Raw genomic sequence first — 25566 nt, 5'->3', positions numbered from 1 at the left:
GATGAACATTTTCATTCTTGTTTCAGTTTTCTCTCGGTGCTTGAACTGGCATGAAGGTAGTGAAGGAGCTTTTTCGTAAAGCTTTTAGTGCTTAATATTAGTTTCTAGTTCCATATAGTTTTTTTTTTCTTTTCTTACGAAATGTTAACCAACTTTTGGTTCTTTCCTCGCATTTTTCTGGATGTTATTTTTAGTGAACATTAAATGTTTATGTGATAATTAATGTGCTGATTTATTATTACATCCAACCGATAACCAAAAATAAATGCTTACAATATTTATTGTTGTGGAAAAGTTGTGATCCATTCAAGATGTGAACGATGACATTGTGGTGCAAATAATTTAATTTTTTTTTTATTCAGTTCCTTTATTTTATTTTTGTAAGAGATGAATGATATGATAAGCAAGTTTATTCTGCCTCTCGGGCTCTGCTTGTGCCATGATAATATCATGCCGCTGCAAAATAAAAGTGGGATAAATTATTATGTAGATTAATTAACGTGAATCATCTTTTCGCCCCATTCATTCATAATCTTTTGTAAGGAAGGAAGATACTTTTATTCAGAAAATACAAAAAAATTTATCTTTAAAGGAAGCAATTTTTTTATTTTCGTTTTTTTTTCTGTAACACTCTTTCATATTCCCTGAAGTAATGTGTGGATTTCTTCATGACTCAATAATTTTTCTTTCCTTCATATTAAAAAAAAAAGCGAAGGAGAAAAAAATTGACACAAAGAATAATTTATCACTTCTCTTCCATTGCATTTAAAGAATATAAACGCGAAACATTTCAAGATTCTCATTTTGGTACACAGTTGTAACGGTGAAAATGACTTTCGGAAATTCTATTCCTTCTTTGTTTCCTTTTGAGCATTTTTCATATTTTCTTTAACCTGGAAAATTATTATACGAGTGTGTAACAATGAGGTGAGAAGAAATAGAAAGGAATAAATAGTAACAAGAAGTTGAGTGATGGATGAGAATTTGTTGGTTTTAGACGCATCGTTCGTAGTTGAAACAGTGAATCAAAGTGGCTTGGTGGCTTAGTGGATTCATTCTTGAGGATTTGATAATTGTACACCGACTCAGTGTTCATGGGTTCGAAACTTGGCATGGGATTTTTCTGATGTCCATTTTGATCATATGCCCTTGTAGTATTGCTCAAAGCTTTCCTTTGTAGGCTACAGGCAGTAATGTCAACTGAGAAGTGCTCTGTATCTCCATAAAACTGTAGGCCTAGGATTGAGTGAGGTGGTTTGACAAGCCCTCACATGTTCAATTGTGATTAGCTACGAGAAGCATACAACGCAATCTAATACATTTGTAGGGTAATCAGGGTAGCAATATATGAAAAAGTTATAATTATGGATTACGTTCTAAAACATATACCCTTATAGTTGGTAAAATCAGTAGTGCTCAAACTCTCTACTCCGCAACTAACATCTCCCAAAACTTCATCAGTGTTGCCCAAACTGTCGCATATGCCACGATTTGTATGCTTTGTGCGTTCTCGGTCGAGGTTTACCACCAATTTGTGCCGTTGTGCAAAAAAGTTTGGACAACACTGGATTAGATTAGAAAATCAATTTTTGCATTAATGAGCAACCTGCATGTTGATATAAGAAAATGTACAAAAATTCGCTATAATAAATTCCAAACGGTCGTCCTACTCTATTGGATTAGAGTATGAAAATTTTAAGGATAGAGATTGGTGGTAAATATTTAAAGATAACCACATTGTTGCGGTTATCTTCATCAATAGCACAATAGTCTACAATTTTCTATTTATTGAGTCTATTGTACGAGCAGACACAAATCCGACCGGAATATTTAAATGCAATTTTCAATCCTATCATCAAAATCAGCTGATGTCTAAACCTTTAAAAGACGGCTTTCTGTTCATGGCAACAAAATTCGATGAAAATTGCATTAAGTCTAAAGAAAAATTTCTTTGAAGAAATTCGAAACTTTTTTAAATCAAGCAATTCATTTTCACCTTCATGCGATTTGATATATCACCTTGAAGATCTGACAAAATAACGAAATGAAGAAAGAAATTTAACTTTGCAAACATGTTTCAGAAAATGAATGAATGAATGGATGTAAGAAAAAGAGTCCAGAATCTCAATCTGAGTAGAAAAGAGGGAGAGTAAAGAGAACATATAAAGCGCGTGAACGAAATAACTTTTTTGAAACATTTTCACAAAGAACGAAATTTTTCCTTTTTTTTCTTTCTTATTTTATCTCGCCCTGTGGCAGAAAAGCTGTTCGTTCTGCAGTTTTCTTTTTACACTTACAGTAAATTGCTTTGTGAAAGGAATAAAATGTTCTTTAACATTTTGGCAGCATACCATAGCTCGAAAAGCAAAAGTAAAAGGCATAAAGTAAGCTAAAAAGGGCAAATTGGGATTATTTCTGGAGTACTGTTGGGGTCGTTCGCCAATGATGGCTGACAGTACTTGAAGGATACTAATTAAGCAAAGAAATCCGTAATAAAATTCATTTGAATCCTCAAATGGAGCTTTTATTGTTTTAACGTTCATTTGATATTTGAATAATATTTATTATAAATAGTTGAAGGCCCCTTTTTAGGTAAACAAAAATTTAGTCTTTATTTGAAATTCGATCTGGAATTTGTATAAAACTCTTAATTGCAATTACAAAACTTGCTGTACGCGATAGGAAGAAAAGGTGGATCTATATAATACGTTCTCGTTGTATTTTATAATTGGAATACGGTATCAAACTGAGAAGTACAATTAGAGAATCAAACTGAGTGGAATAAGTCTTACAATTTTGAAACACATCATCTGCGAATGAATTCCATTGAACCTGGTGTTAATTTAATTCTGGAGCTCGGGAAAATCGAAACAGAGAAAGGAAAAGACGGAAATGGATAAATGGAATAAAGTTCTAAGTCATAGAAAATAGTCAACGAAGAGAATTTTCTCAAATTAGGTCAATGATTTTACGCACAATGTAAGAACGTATCTATTTTCTTTTCTATTTTATTATTATTATGCTCCTTTCTTCTACTTACTTGCTTGCCTATGTACACATACAAAAGTCATTTTACTTTAAACAAAAACCAAAACTTACTTACATTGAAATTTACAAGGCAAATAAAGCTTTCAAAAAAGAGAGAAAAAAATGTTAATGTTCTTGTAAAAATACAGCTTGAAATAATATTTATATTACAATATGAAGGAAGAGAAAGGAAAAATTCGTTTGAACATTAAAAAAGGAAGAGAGAAAGAGATATAAGAAGCATAAAAGCATGAAATTTTACTGGCACATGGAATGTTGTAAACGAGTAAATGCTGTATATAAAACAACATTTAAGAGTGTAAATCGTTACGAAGCATTTTGTGTACGGTAGATAACATGTAGATGTATGGAAGACCCAAAAGGAAAATATTGTAATGTAATTGTACTATAACTATGGTCTCTTGTGATATGACGAAGATACAAAGATAGAGAGATTGAGAAGTAAAAAAATGTAATTTGATTTCATGACAAATAGTTCCACTCGAAACAAACATTCTTAACTCCTCAATCAGAATAAGAGATGAAACATTGTACTTTTGAGCAAATTAGATGAGTAAGCTTCAACTGAATTCTCTCAGGGTTGGGATCCATTCAATATTATTACTTTTGTTGCTTGAAAGAAGCCATATACAGAGATTGCTATCTTTGCTGTCTATAAAAAAATACTGTATGATTAACACTTTTTTTATGCTATATCAACAATTGTAGCTGTAAACTATTACAGACTTTCATTATAATATGAATGTTGCTATTGCACAGAAAACTAAAATCTTCATGACCGAATCCAAATGTGATGATATTTGTTATCACTAGGCTTAATTAAATTTTAATTTACAAAGCATGAGCCATCTGTTACTGACCATGTCCAGCATTTATAAACTCTCATTCTGGAGTATTTTGTAACTCCATAAATTATTTTGCGTCGCAATAGAACAGTATGTCTCAAACTTTTATGAAAGTGACACAGTTAACCTAATATCGAGTGTAAACTTAGTATGTCACTATACTTCACGTGACATAATGAAGGTATTAGCGATATGTTAGTGTGTCGGGCTGCAGTGTTTGAAAACAACTGCAATAGATATACTCTACTCTAAAGTAATCAAAAAATGACATTTAAAGTCATGGAAATCACAGGAAGAGTCATTTATGTAACAAGATATAAACAAAGCAGCCTAGCTTGTTTGTCCCCAAAAAATAAAGGAGATTGACTTTTTACACATCAAATATTTTCCGAGGATATATTAATTTAGGATGAAATCTGATTTACATTCCTTTTTAAATGCCAATGTTGGGAAAGTGCACAAAGAGCACCTCCAACTCTGAGTAAACTCATCTAGTCGTGAATTATTTAATACAAGCTTTTATGTAAATACAGAAAAATTGAGTAATTAATCTTCATAAATGAAATCTTGTTACCCTGTTTGTATCTCTGTCTCTATTATTCTTCGCATTTCTTTTACTAGAAAAGTATTCTGTTAAGCGTGATGAAGATTTATTTTCCTTTCATTTCATGCAACTCGCGCTTAAAGACTAAAATATCTTAAAGACTAAACTAACCAAATTTAAATTCGGTGAACTTGACTCTTGAATTAGTATAGAGACCTTGAGGTGACTAGAGGTGTTGGATGTCCCCAAGAAGGAGGACTATTCCCTTATGAGATTCATTGTTTAGATATCCAATCATCCAATTTAGAGATGAGCATCAGCAATAAAGCAGCAGTGGCATAGTGATTTGAATGTCGGCCAATCGATCCTAAAGGCCCGGCTTCAATCCCAGTCCCAAGTCTAGTTGATTTTAGGTTCTTTTTCGCTGTTTCTAGTGACTAACTCGGTTTATGTATTCGCGATACACAAATTGTGTCTAAGTACATTGAATCGGTATATCCTGGCATACTTGAGAATCTGAAAGGACCCAAACCCCCTTGAATACGCCCGTGTAGACCACATTCTAAAACCATTCACTATACACAAGTCTGTCTGGTTACATGCATTGTTTAAGAACCACTGAGGCGTTGATTTCAACTTGAGTTACAGTTTCACTTAGATAATTTACAATTTCGCTTCTAGACTGACATTTAGACAAACAAATGGTTATAGTCTTGGCCTATTATGATTTGTCAAGCGGTTTTCATGCAAAGCAGCTTTTGAGTTTCCATTAATTATTTAACTTCCTCCGTTCTCCAGATTTCGTTTCTTTTTCCAATTAAAAGTATTATTTTAGGTCCCTCAAAATGTTTTAAATACAATTTACACATAGAATAAAAGCTGGAAAGTTCATTAAAAATTTTCCACATAAAACTGTCTCGGCAAGCAGTATTGTTTTATGCTAAAATGGAGAGACAATTACTAATAGCAGAATATGGCTTTTATTGTGGAGAAAAATGACTTTTTGAAGCGCTGAATCAATTTGTTTATCCCGAGCGACACACATAAATGGAAGTAGCCTTCATGTGGATGTCAGATGGCAGTCAAATCTATATGCTAGTCATTTGGAAAACAAATGAAGGCAACTTCCATTTGGTGTTAATAGAAGAGGTTAAGTGGAGTCTGAACAGATCCGTGTCAGAGCCAACTTCATTTGTGCTGCTCGGGAATCCATGCCGAAGATTTTGCCTTTGCCACTGATTCGGAAAATGACTTCAAATAATAATAATATCTAAATTATATATTATATAGAATTATTTATAGATTTATATTTTTTTGCAAAGATCAGCAGCTTCTTATGTGCTATCAATTTAGATCTACAATTTTGTTTTTTGATGAGCTAGGAGTAAAATGGAATTGAAAATAATTAGAGTAATTTAAAAATAAATAAGGCTATAACATTTGATATTTTCATGCAATAAGTACTTCTGACGTCCCGTTGTGAACTACTGAAATGTCAACGAATTACGTAGGCGACATTTTATCTATAGCATGTAAAATTTTCCAATCAATTTCACAATCATGATAAAAGACAATATTGTTCGTAAAGTTTATTAGTTTTGACACAAATTACAGTTTTATAAAGTTGGAATATTGGCAGAAATTTGCATTTCAAATTTTTTTCCACACCATTTGACACAATTTTACAAGACAAAAAAAAGATTTAATTTTGTTTTAAGTTAGTGACAAAAAAATGAAAGCTGTTTCCATGAGAATTGAAACTTTAAAATGAAACTTGATTTTAAGGACTGAATTAAGAAGTCATTCACTGATTAAGTAACGCAACTGGACTTTTTGATATTTTTCTATCTTTCAGATGCATAGCAAGAGTCAAAAGAAACATAAAGTATCAATTTGATATAATAAAGTACTTAGCGTCTTTAAACGTAGAATATGATTGAATAATTGACAGATATCTTTATTGGATTTATGTATCTCTTCATCTCGGACGATGTTAGGGCGTTGTGTAATGTCTGAAATGATAAGGTCAATGTCAAAATCAGATTCCTTTATCGAATTGTATCACAAATTAGAATAATTCCAAAATTACTTCCAATGAGTTCTTTTTTTTTTGAAATGTTAGCTGAGTAACGGTCACTTAAGATTTGAATTTAGAATCATTTTCTCAAATCAACGCATAAATACTATAATTAACAGTTTTTTTTTTCATATACAACAACAACAAAAACAACAACACGTTTTTTCATTGTTTTACAGTTATTTAATGGTCAATTTATTTCTAAAGAAAGAAGAAATAGAACTTTTGGAAAAGTATAAAATTTGTTTGAACCGTAACTAATGTTTGATGCTTGGTCATTTTCTCCTACACAACATGCAATAATTGAATGACTTCTCAAAAATTAACAATACGATGAACTTTGTTTTAATTTAAAATTCAAAAAAGTTTGTTTCTTATAATAATGTCTAGATCTAACATCTTGGACATTGAACCCTCAAAATGAGAACTTAAATGAATCCCTTTAAGATATCCAAATTAACAAATTAAGCTGCTTTTACAATTTAAAAAAATCTACACTCAAATGCTCCCTTTTTGAATAGAGATGCTGAAAAAAAAAGTCATGTAACAATGAAAGTGTTTGATCAGCGTAATGGAAAGAAGTAATTGAATTGCACAGTAAATTTACTCCCGCAGGTAAAAGTAGAACACGAAATCAATTATATGGAAATACTGAGAAATACTTGGAAGCAATCAAGAGATCAATTACGTTCACAATTATTTAATTATTGATTTTTCTTCCTTTTGCGAAAATTAGATGAGTTTTATGGTTCGGAAAGGTGTGAAATCTTCAAAATGTTTGCACTTTTTACGTTCCAGTACAGCTTGACTAATTAAAACTTTGGAAATTAATTTCACTTTCTTAAAAAGGAACTTTAATAAATTTTAACATTTTAATTTATTTTCACAATGTAAAATCACATTATAAAGTTTAAATTGCTTTGTTGCATTTAATGCCAGTAAATATAAAGAGCTTGCGAACTTGAACGAAGCGATTTCAACTTTTACTGTTGTGCATCATTTCAACAATCAGTATGGGGAGAATTAATAACACCAGAAAAACCTCAGCTTCATCATCAGCTGCGACATTTAAGAGAAATTCAGTTCCCTTTTTAAATATTCAGTGAGCAACTTTGTCGGTCCATAAAACTTGATTCGGTAAACATTTTATGGAAACATTTATTTGGCAGAAGCGAGTCACACAGAACTGCGGTGTTGCATTTGTCTTTTGCAGATCCAAAATTCATTTTTAAATCAAATTTTAGTATAATCTAATTGCTCATTTCATCGATGTGTCAAGGAATCTCATTTGTTAGGCATCCATGATGACTAATTTTGAAATTGTTATTGGATGTAAATTCAATTAAAAATTCATTAAGGTTGTTTATTCTTTGGAGTTCAAAAACAGACTGAACTTTTGTTCAAAAAAGGGGTTTCAACTATGTACAATATATATTATTCAAATCTCAAATGAACGTTATAACAATAAGCTCAAGTAAATCTTTATTTTGCATAAACGTCAAGTCTTTATGATGAAAGGAACTTGAAAGCAATTCATGCAAAATCTTAAATATAAAGTATAAAGAATGCATAACAATAGATTTCATTCAAATAGACTAGCAGCGCCTTAAGCATAAACAGAAAGCCTCTTACATAAACTGCGCTTCCGGCTTATCACTACAGCTTTTGAAAACTATTTTCATGAAAATCGCTGTCATTTCCATCAATGTTTGTGAGCCAGATTCTTCTCCAAATACCTTTATAAGCTTAAGAATCATGGCTTTTACTGCAGATGAGTTTCTTCGTTCACTCACGTCCTTCGAAATTCATAGTAACAAGAAGATTGGAATTAAAAGTAAAACGTTGTACATACATAAATTCTTTGGGTTTCATGAAGGAATCGCTTGAATTTCTCTGTTATTCTTGTTGGATTTCCTCTTTAACTGAAATATTTTTTAATAAATAAATTCTCCGTAAGTCCTTTTGGTTATAGTACTTATCTCAGTCTTCATCACATCTATTTCGTTCAAGTGGACTAAGAAAAGGAACGAGTAGAGATTGAAGAAAGCACAGAAAATTGAGAACGGATGTGAATTTTGAAGCGCAGTCCTGCAGCTAAACATAACAACATAACTTTGAATTTCTTCATTTACAGTTATTCCTTTATATTGTTCTTTTTTCCTTGTTTTAATTCATTTTCTTGTTCCTCAAAAGCCTTTGTCTTAAAGTTTCACATATCAAAGCATAAACAAAGGATCTTTATGTTTTTATAAAGAATGCGCTATAAATAAGCATTTTACTGAGGGTAAATGTCGGTAATATCCGTGGTTTGTCCGTTTGCTTTTCATCAAATATTGTCATTCTAGCAATAACTGAAACTAGTCATGATTAACTTCCATAATATTCTAGAATCAAATTATTATGATGGATTAAATTTGACACAAAAATCCTAGGATACCCACCTACTCCAAATGTAGGGAACATAGGATAGAGTAATCTCTCCATCATAGGATTCAAATCTAGGGTCCCTCACTTAGGAGGACTAGTGATGACTCAAATATCAGCATTTAGCAAGTGTAATGCTTTTCTAGTCTAATAACTTGCAGTTATCATTACTTATTTATCATATAGCTAGATATGAATGACGAAAGCTCGATTCACATATGTACAGAACAAAGATATAATATGCATATATGCGAATGAAGAATGAATGACATATCCTTAGCATGTAATCGATTTTCCACATAATGGATCACAATTTAACCCCAGCATAAATATCGATAAATGGAAGAGAGAAAAGAAAAGAAATATTTAGGAAAATGCTTATCATTACAATTTATGAGACAGAAATATATATATGGATATATTTATTATTTTTTATTCCCGTCTTTTCAATTCATTTCAGCAATGACAATCGAGAAAAAAGTGAGAAACAAAGAATAAACAAAAAATATGTAGGACACATTGTGGAATATTTTATATGATATACATATTATTCGCAGTAGTGTCTGTAGTGATATTTTAAAATAAGATAAGGAATAAATAACAAAAAATAGATTAACATAATGTTGAAAAGCTGCATTTGCATCAAAAAGAATTCACGACGTTATTCGCAAAATTCATCAACATCATCATGTAGATCATCTGAAATTGAAAGAAATGCTGCAGCAATAACAACTGACGAGAGTGAGCGAGATGGAAGGAGTTTTATGAAATTTCTAAGCTCGACATTATGTTTTCGTGTTATGAGAACTCCACGACGTGGAATGTCAATGACAAAGGTGGAAAGAGGTGAGTAATGCGATAATCTCTTATTTATATTTGTGTGGAAGCCTTTAATATTGTCAACTCATCATACGTGTATGTGCCTACGACAAACTAAAGTGCATTTAATTGTTCACCCAATATTGTAGCAACAATCCTGCAAAGGGATTATAAAGTATATGACATATTTGCTGTATTCAGGTTTATGTTTGTTTTGAAATTATTCAAGATTCTTAAATTCAAGATAAATTGAGTACTCTGCAACCAGAATGTTAATTAAGCATTGCTTGCACTAAGCATATGTGTGCATCTCTTTTTTCATATGATATGTGAGGTTGTGCATTTTATATTTAAGTGAGATAGTAGAGATGATGCTGAGGTTCTTTTCAGTTCTTTGAGTTTTTTTGACATCTAAAAGCACTCACGGGCCGAATTCTCTGATGGTGGTACTATACAAGGCTTATCATTGCGTCGTAACAGTGTACCTATACCGTACCATATCGTCCCATCACCGAATAATCATCCCCAGTAGCTCATAGTATATGATACAACAGAAACATAGTCAAATTTTTAATCCGACTAATTAATCACGATTGGAATTCTGATTGTAAACATGTCTTGCAGCGTTTAGACGCACATACCATGCATATAGCTAGAATTGAATAAACTCTCATGTTTCGAAAAACAGTACAAGATTGCTTATTAAGCATTACAAAGAAGAAAATCACAATAAATTCTTAATCTTTAAATAGAACGAATATCAAGAGGAATTCAAATATCCTGCATCGTAAAGTATTATAATATGTGGGAATCATCAGCATGTGAATAATATGAAGGGTTAGAAGTAAGTCGAATGTAATTTAAATATGAATAAATGGCACAATTGAAAAATTTTCCTCCCATATTTCATATACACAACACATGTTTCATAATTTCACACGTATGGATTCACCTTCTTAAAATTCCACAGATATTATTCTCATTTAAGATGATTCAATTTATTTTCCAATTTATGTAAATGTAGATGTTCTGGAAAATTTCAAAATTGAATGTTTTTTGTAAAGAAAGAAAATTTTATGGGATTTTGTAATTGCTTCATTTTTCCTTCTGAATAAATTCAAAAACCACAGCATGAATTTATCATAACGTCTGTTACTTCTTGCTTTAATTCATAAACGTACGACATAATTTTTCCCTTGAGATTTGTGTTTACATGGATATAAGGTATTCAAATTCAAAAATAAACTTGTGTGGCACAAACAGATAAATTTGATTTCCATTGATCAAAAGCTTCTGTAGCGCATTTTGTAAAGTTTTGTTTTAAAAGGTGCTATTGTTCTGATTTTGTCAGTCATAACATCTGATCTGGGAATATTTCTAGTTGAAAAGTTCTAATTAGCATAATTACTGTCATACTTCCCAAACTGGGGGAAACGTTGGCTCATGGCTGCAAAGAGAACGTTTTAGGGATGCACAATCCATCGAAACATTCTGTCGGTTCGTATTATTAGGGACTCTATCCTTTTCAAAACATCCAATCCAGGAATTTTTCGATCTGTTTGGAGATCTCTTACCATTCCCTAAATTTGCTCCTAATCATCATTAGAATTTGATTCTGTGGTTAACATTATTCCACATCAATTGTGACCTATTTCTTGTTCTAATACTCAATGTAGAAACTCGTCAATTTCTTCCCCAATTTTGTCTGTTTTGCTACTTCAATTTGATTAATTTTGACGAAATAAAAAAGATTTGGCATATGAATTGTTTCTTGAGAAGCTGATGACTCTCTATTAACATGCTAAAAGCTAGCTACATTTAAATTTTGACTAGTTTTTAGTTCAATTATGATGTTTATTCTTTTGAGTTCAAAAACAGACTGAATATTTATATGAAGGGGTAAACAACTATAAAAGGGGAAAATCAACTAATTCTAGTGATAAATACAATTTAAATGTTAAATGACAGTTGTTATATTCTTAACAAATGCGCTTCTACGCAATTTTGATGCAGGTATAGATATTTTACCAAATAAATCTTTTCATAATTTTGTCGATTGAGTTGAATTTTTCTTTTCATCTTCCACAAAAATTTGATTTGTCATACTTTTTCTTCATTCAATAAAGAAAACATTATTCAAACAGTCGTTACGTGTAGATTAAATTTTCCTTCCGCAATTTCCTTTTGCTTTTCCTTTCACTTTACTTCCTTTACCTCTGTTTCATTCGGATTCAATAAAAATTCAATTTTAAAACTTGACTGTATTAAGCATAGATTTTCATTATGTCATAAAAAGTCTTCATACAAGCTGGAATAATTTTTTCCATCTTTAGATATTAAAATTTAATTAAGCCTTACTCGAGAAAAAATGTGAAAAATTTTTATATTTGATGATTGAGCGCATTTTAATTTTTTGAGTTCCTTTAGTCAACTCATCCCTAATCTCCCCCCACAAATATAATTGTTGAATAAATTTAATAAACCGCACACAGAGGAGCTTTGTGTACAGAAGTCTAACAGACAATTTCCATATTGTTAATAACATCCAAACACGAAAATGACATGAAACATTCGAAAAGTACTTTAAATGTGTCAAAAATTACGTAATGAAATTATTTTTTAAGTCCTTTGACAAAAATACAGCAAAAATTTAATTTAATTCATTTCCTCCTCATATTTTTCATTCATTGTACATTATTCTTTTTATGTCTCACTTTATTTTATATACAACAAGTATCAGAATAATATCAACAAAAAAAATGAACGAGGAATGAAGGAAAATAACGTAAATGAATATAAATTCGATAAATTAGATTAAGGTCAGTGGACATAAAAAATTTACTGTAATGTCATTTTGAGGAGCAAAGATGTTTTTGTATATAAAATGGAAAAAATACGTCTCATGGACTATATGAAAAGTGGAAACAGAAAAATTTAATTTTCCACTTCAAGGAATATTTAAAAGTGACTGAATCTAAAAAAATAATAAAAATTCTAGATTCTTTACCCGAGCGACACAACACACGAGTGCTGCGTGTGGCATCCATACGGCTTCCAAATATAGGAAAGTTTAATTCATAGCAAACATTCAGTGAGTGACACAAATGAAGAAAGCTTCATTTAAGTTTTAGCTGTTTTAGTAAAACCAAATGGAAGCTGCTTCCGTGTAGCATCCAAACGGCTGCCTAATTTAGCGAAAATGCAAGCCTCTATACCAAAATTAGACGGTTAAGTCATAATGGATGTTGAATCATAGATTTTATATGGCGGCTAAGATTTTTCCTAAATTTGGAAGCTATATGAATGCAGCGGATGCATTTCCATTTGTAAAACAGCTTTAGTTGAACCCTTAAAAGCTCAATCACGGATCCTTCTTCAAATGTATTGCTCGGATTTATCAACAATGAATTATACTCTCGACTTCAAACCTCAGAATGAATATATTGATTTTCATTCATGTATAAAATTGAGGGTCAGTGTTCATTGAAAAAAAATTCTTTTGCTATTTATATAAGCAAGGAATTTGTGGCAATACCGTAATTTCATTTTTAGCATGTTTTGATATTTATTTCTAAATGAGCGTTTTTGTTCCATTTACACGAAAATTGTGTACATTGATTGTTCTTTGTAATTTACTGTCCATAGCAGGAAAAGTGGATTTAATAAAGCATGACATGCGGAATTCCAAAATATAAAATAATGGATTTATCATAATTCCATTTATCATGCAGGTTAAAAATTTCTGCAGTAATCATTCTCAATCAGCTAACTCATTATGTATTCAGGATAAGCTTATGCGGACATTTGAATCAAACAAGTTTGCCAAATTTATTTTAAGCTTGCCTGAACTCGAAAAAAACTAATTATCCGCTCAAATGTTTCGTTTGGAAAGTTTTCAATTAAATTTACTCGTAAATAACTTTCCAGACGATATATTGCGGTGTGGCAATTTATGCAAAAACCGTTTCTGTGCTTATCTGGAATATATAAAGGCTGACGTATTTAGTGCTTGGTCTTGTCCCACAGGAAGTTTTACGATGGAATAAATAAAATATTTAGATTCTAGATCTAGTTTGCATAGAGAAGTGACTAAATTCGTGCCTAAAGAGTTTAGTCCGACATCAGTATGCAAAGGAAGATCTATTGCTCAAGCATATAAAGGAATCCAAAAATTATAAACGAAATGCTCGGCATATTAAAATTCTTGCAAAAAAGTCACATAACCTCAAGCTTTTTCAACATAAAAATATGACGTCATATGTGAAATTTTCTTTAGGCTATTTTCATTAAAGCACCTGACACCTGAAACTTCAAGTGACTTTATTACAAAAGTTCTCGAAACTCACCAATATATCCTTTCATGAAAAGACACAGTTAGACTTGGGTTATCTAATTTTCCTATCTGTAAACCATCAACACAACATTTGTTCACACCAGCGAGTTATCATTATGGATTCCTCGTAAACGTAAATATCATGAATAGTTTATAAGGGAGCGAATTTGTAAAGAATGGAATCTAAACGAATCTTTAGAAATCCCGTCGTAAAACCTTATTGCTATTTCATTCCAATCTTTTTCAATCTAATATGATTATTTTCATTCGAGTTTTATGAACATTGAGAATCCTTTATTGCGGCAAAACTAATGAAATTCTTATACAATGTTTTGAAATGCTTTGATAACTATCAATGGAAACTTTCAATCAAATTACAGTTCAATTACAACAAATATGAACATAATTTGTTTCTATTTAGTTCTTCTTCTTTTATTTATGTTTTAGAACTTCAAAGTTGGTGAAGGAAACCGACTAATCTCGATTAAAATTTTAATAGGCATTATGACCAATTTGTAAACAGAAGTGTAACTAAGGTCTAATGTAAAATCATGTTGGCGATTACGTGTCCTTTTATTGCTTTAATGCATATAGTTTCCGTGTTTAAAAATTTTATCTAAATATCCTGATCGACACATTTTTAAATTTTGTACTTCCGTTTAGTAATACTGGTTCGCTTGAGTGTCGTGTTGACAACATTTAAGTTCATGCCAATTGAATCTGCGACCATTAATAATTTTAGTACAAAATTTGAATCAATAAATTCTAAAAATTACAAAAGTCCTCGTTTTATTGATCGAGGGACTTAAGCGCATTTTTGTCCCAGCGATCAGTAATTGATTAATAAGTCACTTACAGACCTAAAAACAAGATCCAGTAGGATCCAGGTCACTTCCAGATCTAAAAAAAGAGATCCAGTTGAATCCAGGTCACTTCCAAACCCACAAAGCGAGATCCAGTAGGATCCGGGTCACTTCTTGCTAAACAAAACAAGATCCAGTAAGATTCAAGTCATTTCCAGACCCACAAAACAAGATCCAGTAGGATCCAGGTCACTTCCAGACCTACAAAACGAGATCCAGGAAGATCCAGGTCATTTTCAGACCCAAAAAACAAGATCCAGTAGGATCCAAGTCACTTCCCTACCCACAATGCAAGATCCAGTAGGATCCAGGTTACTTCCAAACCCAAAAAACAAGATCCAGTAAATTTCAAGTCATCATACTAGGTTTTCAAGAATTTCGTCATTTAACGGATTTTTGAAATTTAAAACACATAACGGTTACGATAAATTCAAACTTTGTTCTGTAAACACTGTAAAAACATCAAAGAACATTGAAAAACACTGTAAAACAATGAAAAAACGTGTTGTTGTTTTTGTTGTTGTTGTTTATCGAAATGAAAAATTGTTAATTATAGTATTTATGCTATGATTTGAAACTTTTAAATGCATTTGCCCGCAATAAAACAACAGTACGGAGCTAATAGAACAAACCTGAGCTCTCTACGATGTCTGGATTACGAGATCTCGAGTCCCAGCCGAACAAAGTGCTTGAATAAGCTACCTTTTTGAAAAAAATTTCAAAAATGCGCTAAAAATTCCGAATTTTAGTACATAAAATAAGAATGCTTCAAAATTTTACAAAATTGTGAATTTAAGTCCTTTTTGGCTATTTTAAATGTGAAAATCATATTATAGACACAACTTTGAGTTGTATAATAGCATAATATCAATAAAAAGACAAGCAATTATATTCAGGAAGACTAAATTTTGAAAAACAAAAATTTTCAGATTGTGAACAAATATTTAAATTTCTCAGGGGAAGATTACTTGGCGTGAAACGTATACGCCAAAAATTTCACGTCTGTGGCGTGAAATTTCACGCCATTCCACACCGTTTCACGCCATTTCACGCCGTTTCACGCCAGAGTCGTGAAATTTCACGCCATTTTTTTTTATTTTTAAAATCGACTTTTCCAATGGTTTTTCATCTTTAAATCAGTTTTTAAGTGTTTTTCACACTAAGTTCGGTTTTCTCAGGGGTCAGAGATCGAAGTCACTAAAGTCGGCAACTAAATGTTCGCATACTTTAGCGGTTAAGGCATATTTTTAACTATTTTGTCCAACGATTTTGTTATTTTTTATGATAGTTTCTTGGAAATGAAATGAATCTTTATGGATCTTGCTTTAATGTTGGCAAAGTGCCTTTGACCGCACTGGATCTTGTAGTTCAGTTCGTAAAAGTGATTTTGACCTTTCAGGATCTTGATTTTAGTTCGTGGAAGTGACTTTGATCTTACTGGATCTCGGTTTTTGTTTGTATAAATGACTTTGGACTTACTGGATCTTGTTCTTAGTCACTTATATATACTAAAAACAAGATCCAATTAGGTCAAAGTCACTTTCAAGAGCTAAAAGCAAGATCCAGTAAGGTAAAAGTCACTTTCAAAAACTAAAATCAAGATCCAGTAAGATCAAAGTTACTTTCCCTATCAAATAACAAGATCCAGTAAGGTCGAAGTCACTTCCACGAACTAAAATCAAGATCCAGTAAGGTAAAAGTTACTTTCCCGAACAAATAACAAGATCCAGTAAGGTCGAAGTCACTTCCACGAACTCCAGTAAGGTTAAAGTCACTTCCACGAACTAAAATCAAGATCCAGTAAGGTTAAAGTCACTTCCACGAACTAAAATCAAGATCCAGTAAGGTAAAAGTTACTTTCCCTATCAAATAACAAGATCCAGTAAGGTCAAAGTCACTTCCACGAACTAAAATCAAGATCCAGTAAGGTAAAAGTTACTTTCCCTATCAAATAACAAGATCCAGTAAGGTCAAAGTCATTTCCAAAATAAACTGTGTCGTGAAATTTCACGCCATTTCACGCCAATTTTGTGAAATTCACGCCATTTCACGCCATTTCACGCCATCGGCGTGAAATTTCACACTGCTGGCGGGAAATGGCGTATAATTTTCACGCCAAGTAATCTTCCCCTGAAATTACTAAATTTTGTGCATTTTGGAATGCTCTTTCTAATGGAATAAATTGCTCTTCATAAACATATTTCGAGAAGCACAACAATGTTGTTAAAATGAAATATCGGGCATAATATGTAATGACATTCAATTAGCTAAGTCTGAGTCTAATTTAATTCTCATTTATAACTTTCGAGAACAAAACATAATAAATAAAATAGGAAACCCTATCGTTTAATAGGTATTGAACATTTATCTATCAATTTTGTTTTTCCTGCTTTTCTATTTTCACATACATATACGAGTAAGTGTCGATTGCATGCTTGTATCATTATCATGGGAAAAGACAAACACATTTCTTTTACTGATAATTTGTTAAGTCGTCGTGTTTCTTTTCTTCTTTTTTTACGATTCCGATTTCGATGAAAATCGAATGTAAAAAAGAAAAAAACACCTCGAATAGGTGGAAGAAATGAAATTAAATCTAATTAATTATTGACAGTGAATGGTGGGCGCGTGCCGATGAAAGAAGAATGTGAAATAATATGTGTAACAAAGTCGGCTAGTAAAAATAAGGAGACGACACTGAACTTTCAACACATTTGTTTTCTCGATCATCCTTTTAACCACTACACACTACGACGTGACATGGAAATTCTCTGTTTGCTTTTCAGTTTATTTTCTGCTTTTTTACGGCGAAGGCTTTTCTCTCTTTTGTTTACATTTCCTCGTACAAAGAATGAACTCTAGACGTGCTGCACTTTCATTCAACCATAAAAAGAAAAAATAAATAGACATAAAGAGAATTATAAGCTTGAACAATTTCACATCATTAAAGGATAAAGAAGGCTTTTGTGTGAATTATTCAAAAGACATTAATACAACTTCATAATGTTGCAAGGAAGTCATTTAGGACAAAGTTTTATAATCAAGCCATTTCAAATAAACATTCAAATTCACCTAAAGCGAAGTTTTAATTAAATTTAATTCTTCTCTTCTGCCTCGCTTTGTGTGTGCCTTGCCTTGTCTTGTTACCTTCTATCGTGAACAATTTTTATACATTTTTTTCGTTTATAACTCGTGCTGATAAAGAAGGCTTTGCATTTTATAATTTAATTTATTATCAAGCGTTAAATAATTAGTACAACTTAAAAACGGATGTCTAATTAAATGTGCGCGAGGGGAACGTGGAATAAGATTTAAATTGTGTATGAAATTCTATTGTGACTCATAAAATCAATAATAATGTCTGAAAATTAAGTTAATATACATAATATAAAAAAATAAATACAAGAAATAAAAAGAATTAAGGAAGAGCCAAAAAAGAAAGTGAAATCACATTTAAAGAAAATATTCTCATAATGGGCCAAATATTGTGCGGAAGGAGACGACGACCAAGAATGGAATTGGGTAGTTTAACTTTTATAGCCCTTATAAAACAAAACTTTTTTTTTGTGTTTAGAGCCTCTTGTGTTTCTTTGGATGAGCATAATGAAATAAGAAATTCAGAGAGAAAAAGAGACAAAGCTTTGTGCTGCTTGCTAGTTGCCAAAGGGAAATCCTAATTAGCCTTATAATTGATGACAAAAAATTGTTTTAATGAGTTTGAATCCAAACAGTCGAAACGCATTTTTTTGGTATGACTGCCGACTATAGAATTGAATGTCAATTGACAATTTAACGGACTGTTCAATTATAAATTTAAAGAATTCATGTTAAGTCATCTCGGCATTAACGGAAATTTTTAAAAATTTTAAATTTTCCAGTAAACTTTTTCAGAAATTTATTCATTTTTGTGGATTTGTGCTTAATTTTCAAGTATTTCTTTCCATCTATCCATTCATTTACTGACTTTTCTAACCATTTATTTTGAAATTTTGTATGAAAATATTTTAAAATTGTTAAATTTTCAAATTTTGTTAAATTTAACTGAAGAATGATAAGTCCTAATGATCAAACCGGCTCACAGCAGTGCTAAAGTTTCTTTATTTCTAACTGAAAATCTCATTCTGTATATCATGATACATTGTTTGTATCACCGTACCTTACAAAACACTCAAATTTTTTTTTTTAAAATCAACCAAGTGAGGAATTATTTTTAAATCTTTGATTTAATGTATTACACAGTGCCGTGCTGAATGCTTTTTGATTGACTTACTCAAACTTTTAGATTATTTCAAGGTTATTAAAATCTGAGAATGAGTTTATATTGCTTTATTAAGCTCAAATAGATTTTTAACTGATTCAAAATGACTTTAGTGAATATTTATGTATCTTTTATGCTCTTTATAATGCCATAATATGCTTAAACTTTCGAAGCACATTTGATTTAAAAGTTAGTGATGCATAAGCACTCAAACTGATTATAAGATAATAACTTTTTCTGAAATTTCTGTTGAAACCTTCTTTGAATCATTAAAAAAGTTTTTAAAAAGAAAGAAAAATAATTTTTTATACAGCACAAAAAGGTCTTCAAAGAAACATAATTAAATGCATCTGCTATGTGCTATGTATATTTATATGTGTGCACTAAACACTAAGTAATAAGTTATTCAAGTGAAGGATAAACATTACATGCCATGTTAAGCACATGAAAGAATTATTTCACCCACGGGATTTAGATTTTCTTTTCCTTTATAACAAGGGGTGCTCAACCTTTTGTTATTCGCGGCACACCTGGCAAGTCCTTGGTGGAAGCCTTGGTAGGGTTCATTGCAACTCCAAACATTTTTGGTGGTAGACTAGCGTGCCGCTCCACACGGTTGTTCACCACTGCTTTAGCAAATTTATACCTGTTTTGTAGCAGTAAATTACATATAAGGACTAATGAGATGCATAATTGGCGTGACTTTAATTAATTATCTTTCAGATATTAATGAATTTTTTCATCCACATTTGCATTTCATTATTTATCGACAATTCAACCCTTATTTCTCATCCATTAATCATCATAAAAATTAATTTACTGAAACTTTATTGATATCCAATACATACCATGTATTTCAATATTTGCGAAATCATACGGGAATGTCTGTTCTGTTGTAATAATAATCACTATTAAAGCTTATTGAATTAAAATAATGACTTTTTTAAACTCGAATGAATCGCAACTTGAATGAAATGAATCATGATTATTGGGGAAACAAATGGTATAAAATTGAGTAATCTAGTAATCCAATAGTATGGGTATTGAATTGCTTTTTAATTAAATTCATTGCTGCTCATCGACTCATGTGGAAAATAGGACTGTCACTAATTCTATCAAATTGCCTAACAACTCTAAATTGTATTTTTGTCCGTAAAAAGCTATCCAGCTCAAAATTCAAATCTTTGTTTATATTTTGAATTTCAAATGATTTTCAAAATTAAGCATTCCTGGAGTTTACTTCTTATCATATAATCGATCATTAGTTAGTATGCAGCTCAAAGTTATGTGCTTAATATATTATAAGATTGTAAAACTTTCGGAAAGTACTTAAAATTGCAATTTTATGAAATCTGTACTAAAATTAGAATTTCAAATTTGTACTAAAATAAAGAAAACCGTAAGGTCTCCAGGATTGTTGACAAACTTCTAATCCAAATAGTGCCACACAACTGATCAACTTCAAATTCTATCCCATTTAGAGACATAAGTAATAAGCAAACAATTCTATTCTCATTGCAGTTATAAAGGCAACACTCCTCATTCAACGATGGTATCGTCGCTATATGGCACGAATAGAGATGAAACGCCGCTATACATGGACAATATTCCAAAATATCGAATATTCAGCCGAACAAGATCAAGTGAAGCTGTTCAATTTTTTCAACGACTTATTAACGCACATGCCAGAAGCGGCGAAAAAAATAAAGGATGACGATGAATTATCAACATCATCAGCAGAGTCACTGGATGATGATTTTCTAGATGAATCGGATGATTCGTTAGATGAAGGTGTAGATGATCCAAAGGCTTATAAAGGACCTCATCTAAAACTTCCGTTGGAGAAGCAAGATTTAGATATGTTAATCAATTTATTTAGAAAACGCAAATATAATCTTCATGCACGCTATGTAGCAATGATTCTACGTGAAGCAGCTAAAAAATTGCGTCGTTTAGATAATATAAATCGAGCATCGACTGAAATAAAGGGATCAAAAACAGTTACTGTTGTTGGTGACTTACATGGAAAACTTGATGATCTTTTGGTTATTCTATATAAGGTGAGGCATAAAGCTTATCAAATTTATGAGAATGATTTTTAAGGAGGAAGGAATTTGACCTTAATATTGGTGCTAAACTCATAAAAAAGTATTTTTAGCCATAAAGATAGCACCTCCACCCAAGAACATTTTGTGGCATTAAAGCCCAAATGAGTAGTGTGAACGTCATAATTTGCGACAAGTTTTAATGCACAGTATAAAGTTGTTACTGATGTTAATTTATTTAATTAGTATTTACTAATGTTATAATATTTACCTTACGTCCTTTTTATGTTTTTCCTTCCTTTATAAATGGTATTAACATGATTTTCTTTTTGGAATACAGAATGGCCTTCCTTCGCACACAAATTGTTATGTGTTCAATGGTAAGCCTTTATAAATCAACGCTATGATACTTTAATCTCATGATTTATATGAAATATTTTCGTCTCTTTCATCACTTTTCTATGAATGGCTATGACTGAATAATTTAGGAGATTTTGTGGATCGAGGAAAGAAAAGTTTGGAAGTTCTCTTAATACTTTTGTCATGTCACCTCATCTTTCCGGGATGCGTTATGTTGAATCGTGGTAATCATGAAGATTCAGTAATGAATCATCGGTATGGATTTACACGTGAAGTTCATCAAAAATACCGTCATAATGCTGATCGCCTGTTGAAATTAATAGACCAAGTTTATAGACATTTGCCGCTTGGAACGCTCATTAATAATAAAATTTTCGTTGTTCACGGTGGTATATCTGAAAATACAGATTTAAATCTTATTGCTAGCGTGAGAAGGAGCAAGGTAAAAAATTGTAGAACTTTCTTGACATGCAATGGTCACAACTAACATCCATTTTTCATATCTTTCACAGTATATATCGATTCTCCGTCCACCCACACAACCTGCTGATGATGATATTGACTTTAAGACAGAATGGAAACAAATTATTGACATTTTATGGTCAGATCCAATTATGTCTGATTCATCATGTCAAAATAAAAGGGGTGCTGGCGAATGCTTTGGACCAGAAACAACAAATAAGTTCTTATCGCGTCACAATTTGTCGACACTTGTAAGATCACACGAATGTAAATCTGATGGCTATGAAATTGTTCATAATGGAAATGTAAGTAAAGTTACTTACTTGTGTAATGTACAGAATATTAATACTTGTGCCTTTATAATCTCATTATACAGGTGATAACAGTTTTTTCTGCTTCAAATTACTACGAAATTGGAAGCAACAAAGGCGCTTACATAAAATTTGGTGCTAATTCCGACCGCTATTTTGTGCAATTTACTGCTGCCGCATCAAAAACCAGAAAGTTAACATTCAGACAACAAGTAGATAATGTTGAGAAGTCTGCCATTCGTGAATTGAAAGAAAAATTGCGAGAACAAGAGATTCAACTTCAAAATGAATTCAAAGTACGAGACATTGAAAATACAGGTTTGTGTTCTGCATACTGCCTACTTAATTCTTTCTCTTTTGTCCATTCCACTTTGATAAGGACAAAAAGATAAGATTTCAGATTGTATTGTATTTAATATACACCTGTATACTTTGTACATAGGACGAATATCGCTGAGTCAATGGTCTGAAGCAATGGAATCAGTTACAAATTTCAAGCTGCCATGGCGTCTGTTGCGTGAAAAGTTAGCAGTTGTAACCGAAAACAACGAAATAATATACGAAAAAACGCTACAAATGATTGAAAATGATGATATAGTAAGTCCAGTTCATTCATAAAAATTGATTTTTTTTGTGTTCTCATGACTTCTTGATTTTGCTATATTATAATACAATTATTTTCAACACGACAAGTCATTTCATTAACAATTCATTTATTTATTTACAATCCATTCAATTACAACAGAAAATTGGTGCCAATGATACTGATAAAATAACCGACACGATGTATACAAATCGTGAAAACTTAGAAGCCATTTTTAGAATGATTGACCTGGATTCAAATGGATTGATAAGCATTGATGAATTTAAGCAAGCTTGTGAATTACTATCAGGTGAGTTTACATCCAACTTATCAATATGAACCCTTTTTTATTTGTTTGACAAAGTCTGTGGTTGTCATGGATGTTTTATAATTGGATTTAAAGATATACAGACGTGATTATTGTTTGTGATCTTTTTCTAGTCTAGTTAATAATTGATAAAAGTTTGGGCAGTTGGGACTTGTCAAAAAAAGTTTAATCAAATAAAGTTGTGATGCTGGTTTTAAAGCACAACTTTAATCGATGAGAATTTTCATTAATTCCAACTTTTTTTCTTTCTTCCACAACAAAACAAAACAATATACAGGTTATCTTCCGAACTGTAATATTGATCAAATGCTAGAAAATTGTAGATTGATGGACATAAATAAGGATTCATTAGTAGACTTGAATGAGTTCCTTGAAGCATTTCGATTGTGTCAGCAATCAGTAAATCATTCAACTGTGATCAGAAACAGCAAATTAATAGATGTAAAGGATGAGAAGGACTTAATTAATAACATTAATGATGATGATGACGAGGAGGAAGAAGATTTAGCAACAAAAGTAGAATGTCAAGTTGATGAGTACGAGATAAGTGAAATGAAAGAAACAACAATTAATGGTGGAAAATTGAGAAAATCAACCTCAATACGATCAATTGTGTCGGTGGAATCATTAGGTCAAACTGGCAAAAATGAAACACATAATCAAAATGACAAAAATGATATCCAATTACAAAATGTCAAAACTGAAATTGCAGATATTATTAGTCAAATCGATACTACAAAGTAAGTCCAATATAGCATAACAAAATAAATAAAATAAAACAAATTTAGGGAGAAAATAGCTTTGTGTAATTTTTTTTAAATATTTTATTACATTTTACTGTTTTAAAGTCTCAATATCATGTATTTGCTAATCATAAATGCTGTTATGCATCATAAAATACAGGTAAATGTTGTAAAACATTGCAAAACATCCTGAAATGCATTGAAACATTGCAAAACACGATTAAATGCTGTAAAGCATTGCGCAACAAGATTAAATGTTGTGAAACATTCCAAAACATCGTATAATGAATTAAAACATTGCAAAACATGATAAGTTGTTGAAAAACATTGCGAAAACGTGATAAAAAAACACAAAATGTAGTAAAACATTGCAAAGTTTGATAAAATGCAGTAAATCATTGCAAAACATGGTAAAACGTTGTAAAACATTAATCAAATTTTTACATAAAGCTATTTTCTCTCTAACAAACTCTTTAATGGAAAAATTTAACGCTTTGATGAAAAGACTTGAAACTCAATCGAAATAAAAAATATGAGAAAAAAATTAAGTAAAATACATTAAAAGATATATACTTAAAAAAAGTTTTTAATGTTTAACGTTTTGATTTTTTTAAAAGAAAAGAAAAAAAGTATTTAAATGATATAAGATATACCTTAATACCTAACATTACCCGAGTTTTCCAAAAATGAAATAACAAAAAATTTTTGCTATAAAAATGAAATGTTGCTGTTAATTTTACAAGCTTTAACTTATTTTCTTCAATCTTCTTATTAAAAAAAAGTTCAACTTGTTACAAAAGAGATAAGATGTTCATTTTATATAATTATAGATAAATCCTTAAAAATTGCACCTTAATAGATGAGAAAAATTGATTCCCACGTTGATGTTCGTGTTTAATGGAGTTTTAAAGCTTGTTATATGAGAAATTTAAACATATATACATACTTATGTGAAGATAAAAAAAAAATTAAAATTTAGAAAGCAATATTATCTATATACATAATATAATTAAATATCATGAATGGAAAGAAACTGAGCAAAATTTCATCATAACAGAAGCTTAAAAAGCGACCTTTTTACTAATTAAGGCATAAAAAGATTTTTTTTTGGAATGCTGTAAACATAACCTAACATAACATGATTATAGAATTCATTAGAAAAGCTCATTGCAGTTCTAATGCTAAAGCTTCACGTTCTCTCATATTACATACTATCACCCTCTTACTCATGTGGAATTCCAATCATCTTAAATAGAATATTATCGTATCTTTTCGTATGGGAAAATTGGCAGTTATAAACAGAAACGTTCTCACTTTTATTGAATTTTTTACAAGCTTTCCTTATTTTTATGTGGTTTGTAAGATTTTTTGATATGATCTTACCTAGTGGTTCTTAAACTTTATGTTGTGATACTGCTAATTTTTTAAGTTTTACTGGTTAGGGGTCATTCTCTTTAGATTCTATAAAGAGAATAAAATTCGATCGGCACAAATTTTTCATGACATCCAAGTGGAATTGAAAT

General features: G+C 31.1%; 1 protein-coding gene across 1 annotated transcript; it reads left to right on the top strand.

Moving 5' to 3' along the window:
- Positions 1-41: 41 nt before the first annotated feature.
- Positions 42-24083, top strand: rdgC (retinal degeneration C). Its single transcript, XM_070636009.1, has 10 exons — positions 42-56; positions 9399-9784; positions 20733-21271; positions 21597-21636; positions 21745-22058; positions 22129-22383; positions 22455-22707; positions 22832-22986; positions 23135-23282; positions 23578-24083. The coding sequence occupies exons 2-10, from the start codon at positions 9559-9561 to the stop codon at positions 24042-24044; spliced, it is 2397 nt and encodes a 798-aa protein (XP_070492110.1). The 5' UTR covers positions 42-56; positions 9399-9558; the 3' UTR covers positions 24045-24083.
- Positions 24084-25566: the final 1483 nt, after the last annotated feature.

Source organism: Chironomus tepperi, unplaced genomic scaffold (assembly GCF_022539635.2).
Source record: "Chironomus tepperi strain 1889 unplaced genomic scaffold, CSIRO-AGI_Ctep_v1 contig_100, whole genome shotgun sequence".
Taxonomy (NCBI): domain Eukaryota; kingdom Metazoa; phylum Arthropoda; class Insecta; order Diptera; family Chironomidae; genus Chironomus; species Chironomus tepperi.
Note: the sequence above shows the minus strand (reverse complement) of the source record. Positions and strands in the feature narration are given on the sequence as shown.

Excerpts from the sequence above, each read along its gene's own strand:
- rdgC (XM_070636009.1), top strand. The coding sequence starts at position 9,559 with ATGTTGAAAAGCTGCATTTGCATCAAAAAGAATTCACGACGTTATTCG. Across the intron at positions 21,637-21,744 it reads AAATTGTTATGTGTTCAATG|GAGATTTTGTGGATCGAGGA; the intron begins GTAAGCCTTTAT and ends TGAATAATTTAG. Across the intron at positions 22,384-22,454 it reads AAATTGTTCATAATGGAAAT|GTGATAACAGTTTTTTCTGC; the intron begins GTAAGTAAAGTT and ends CTCATTATACAG.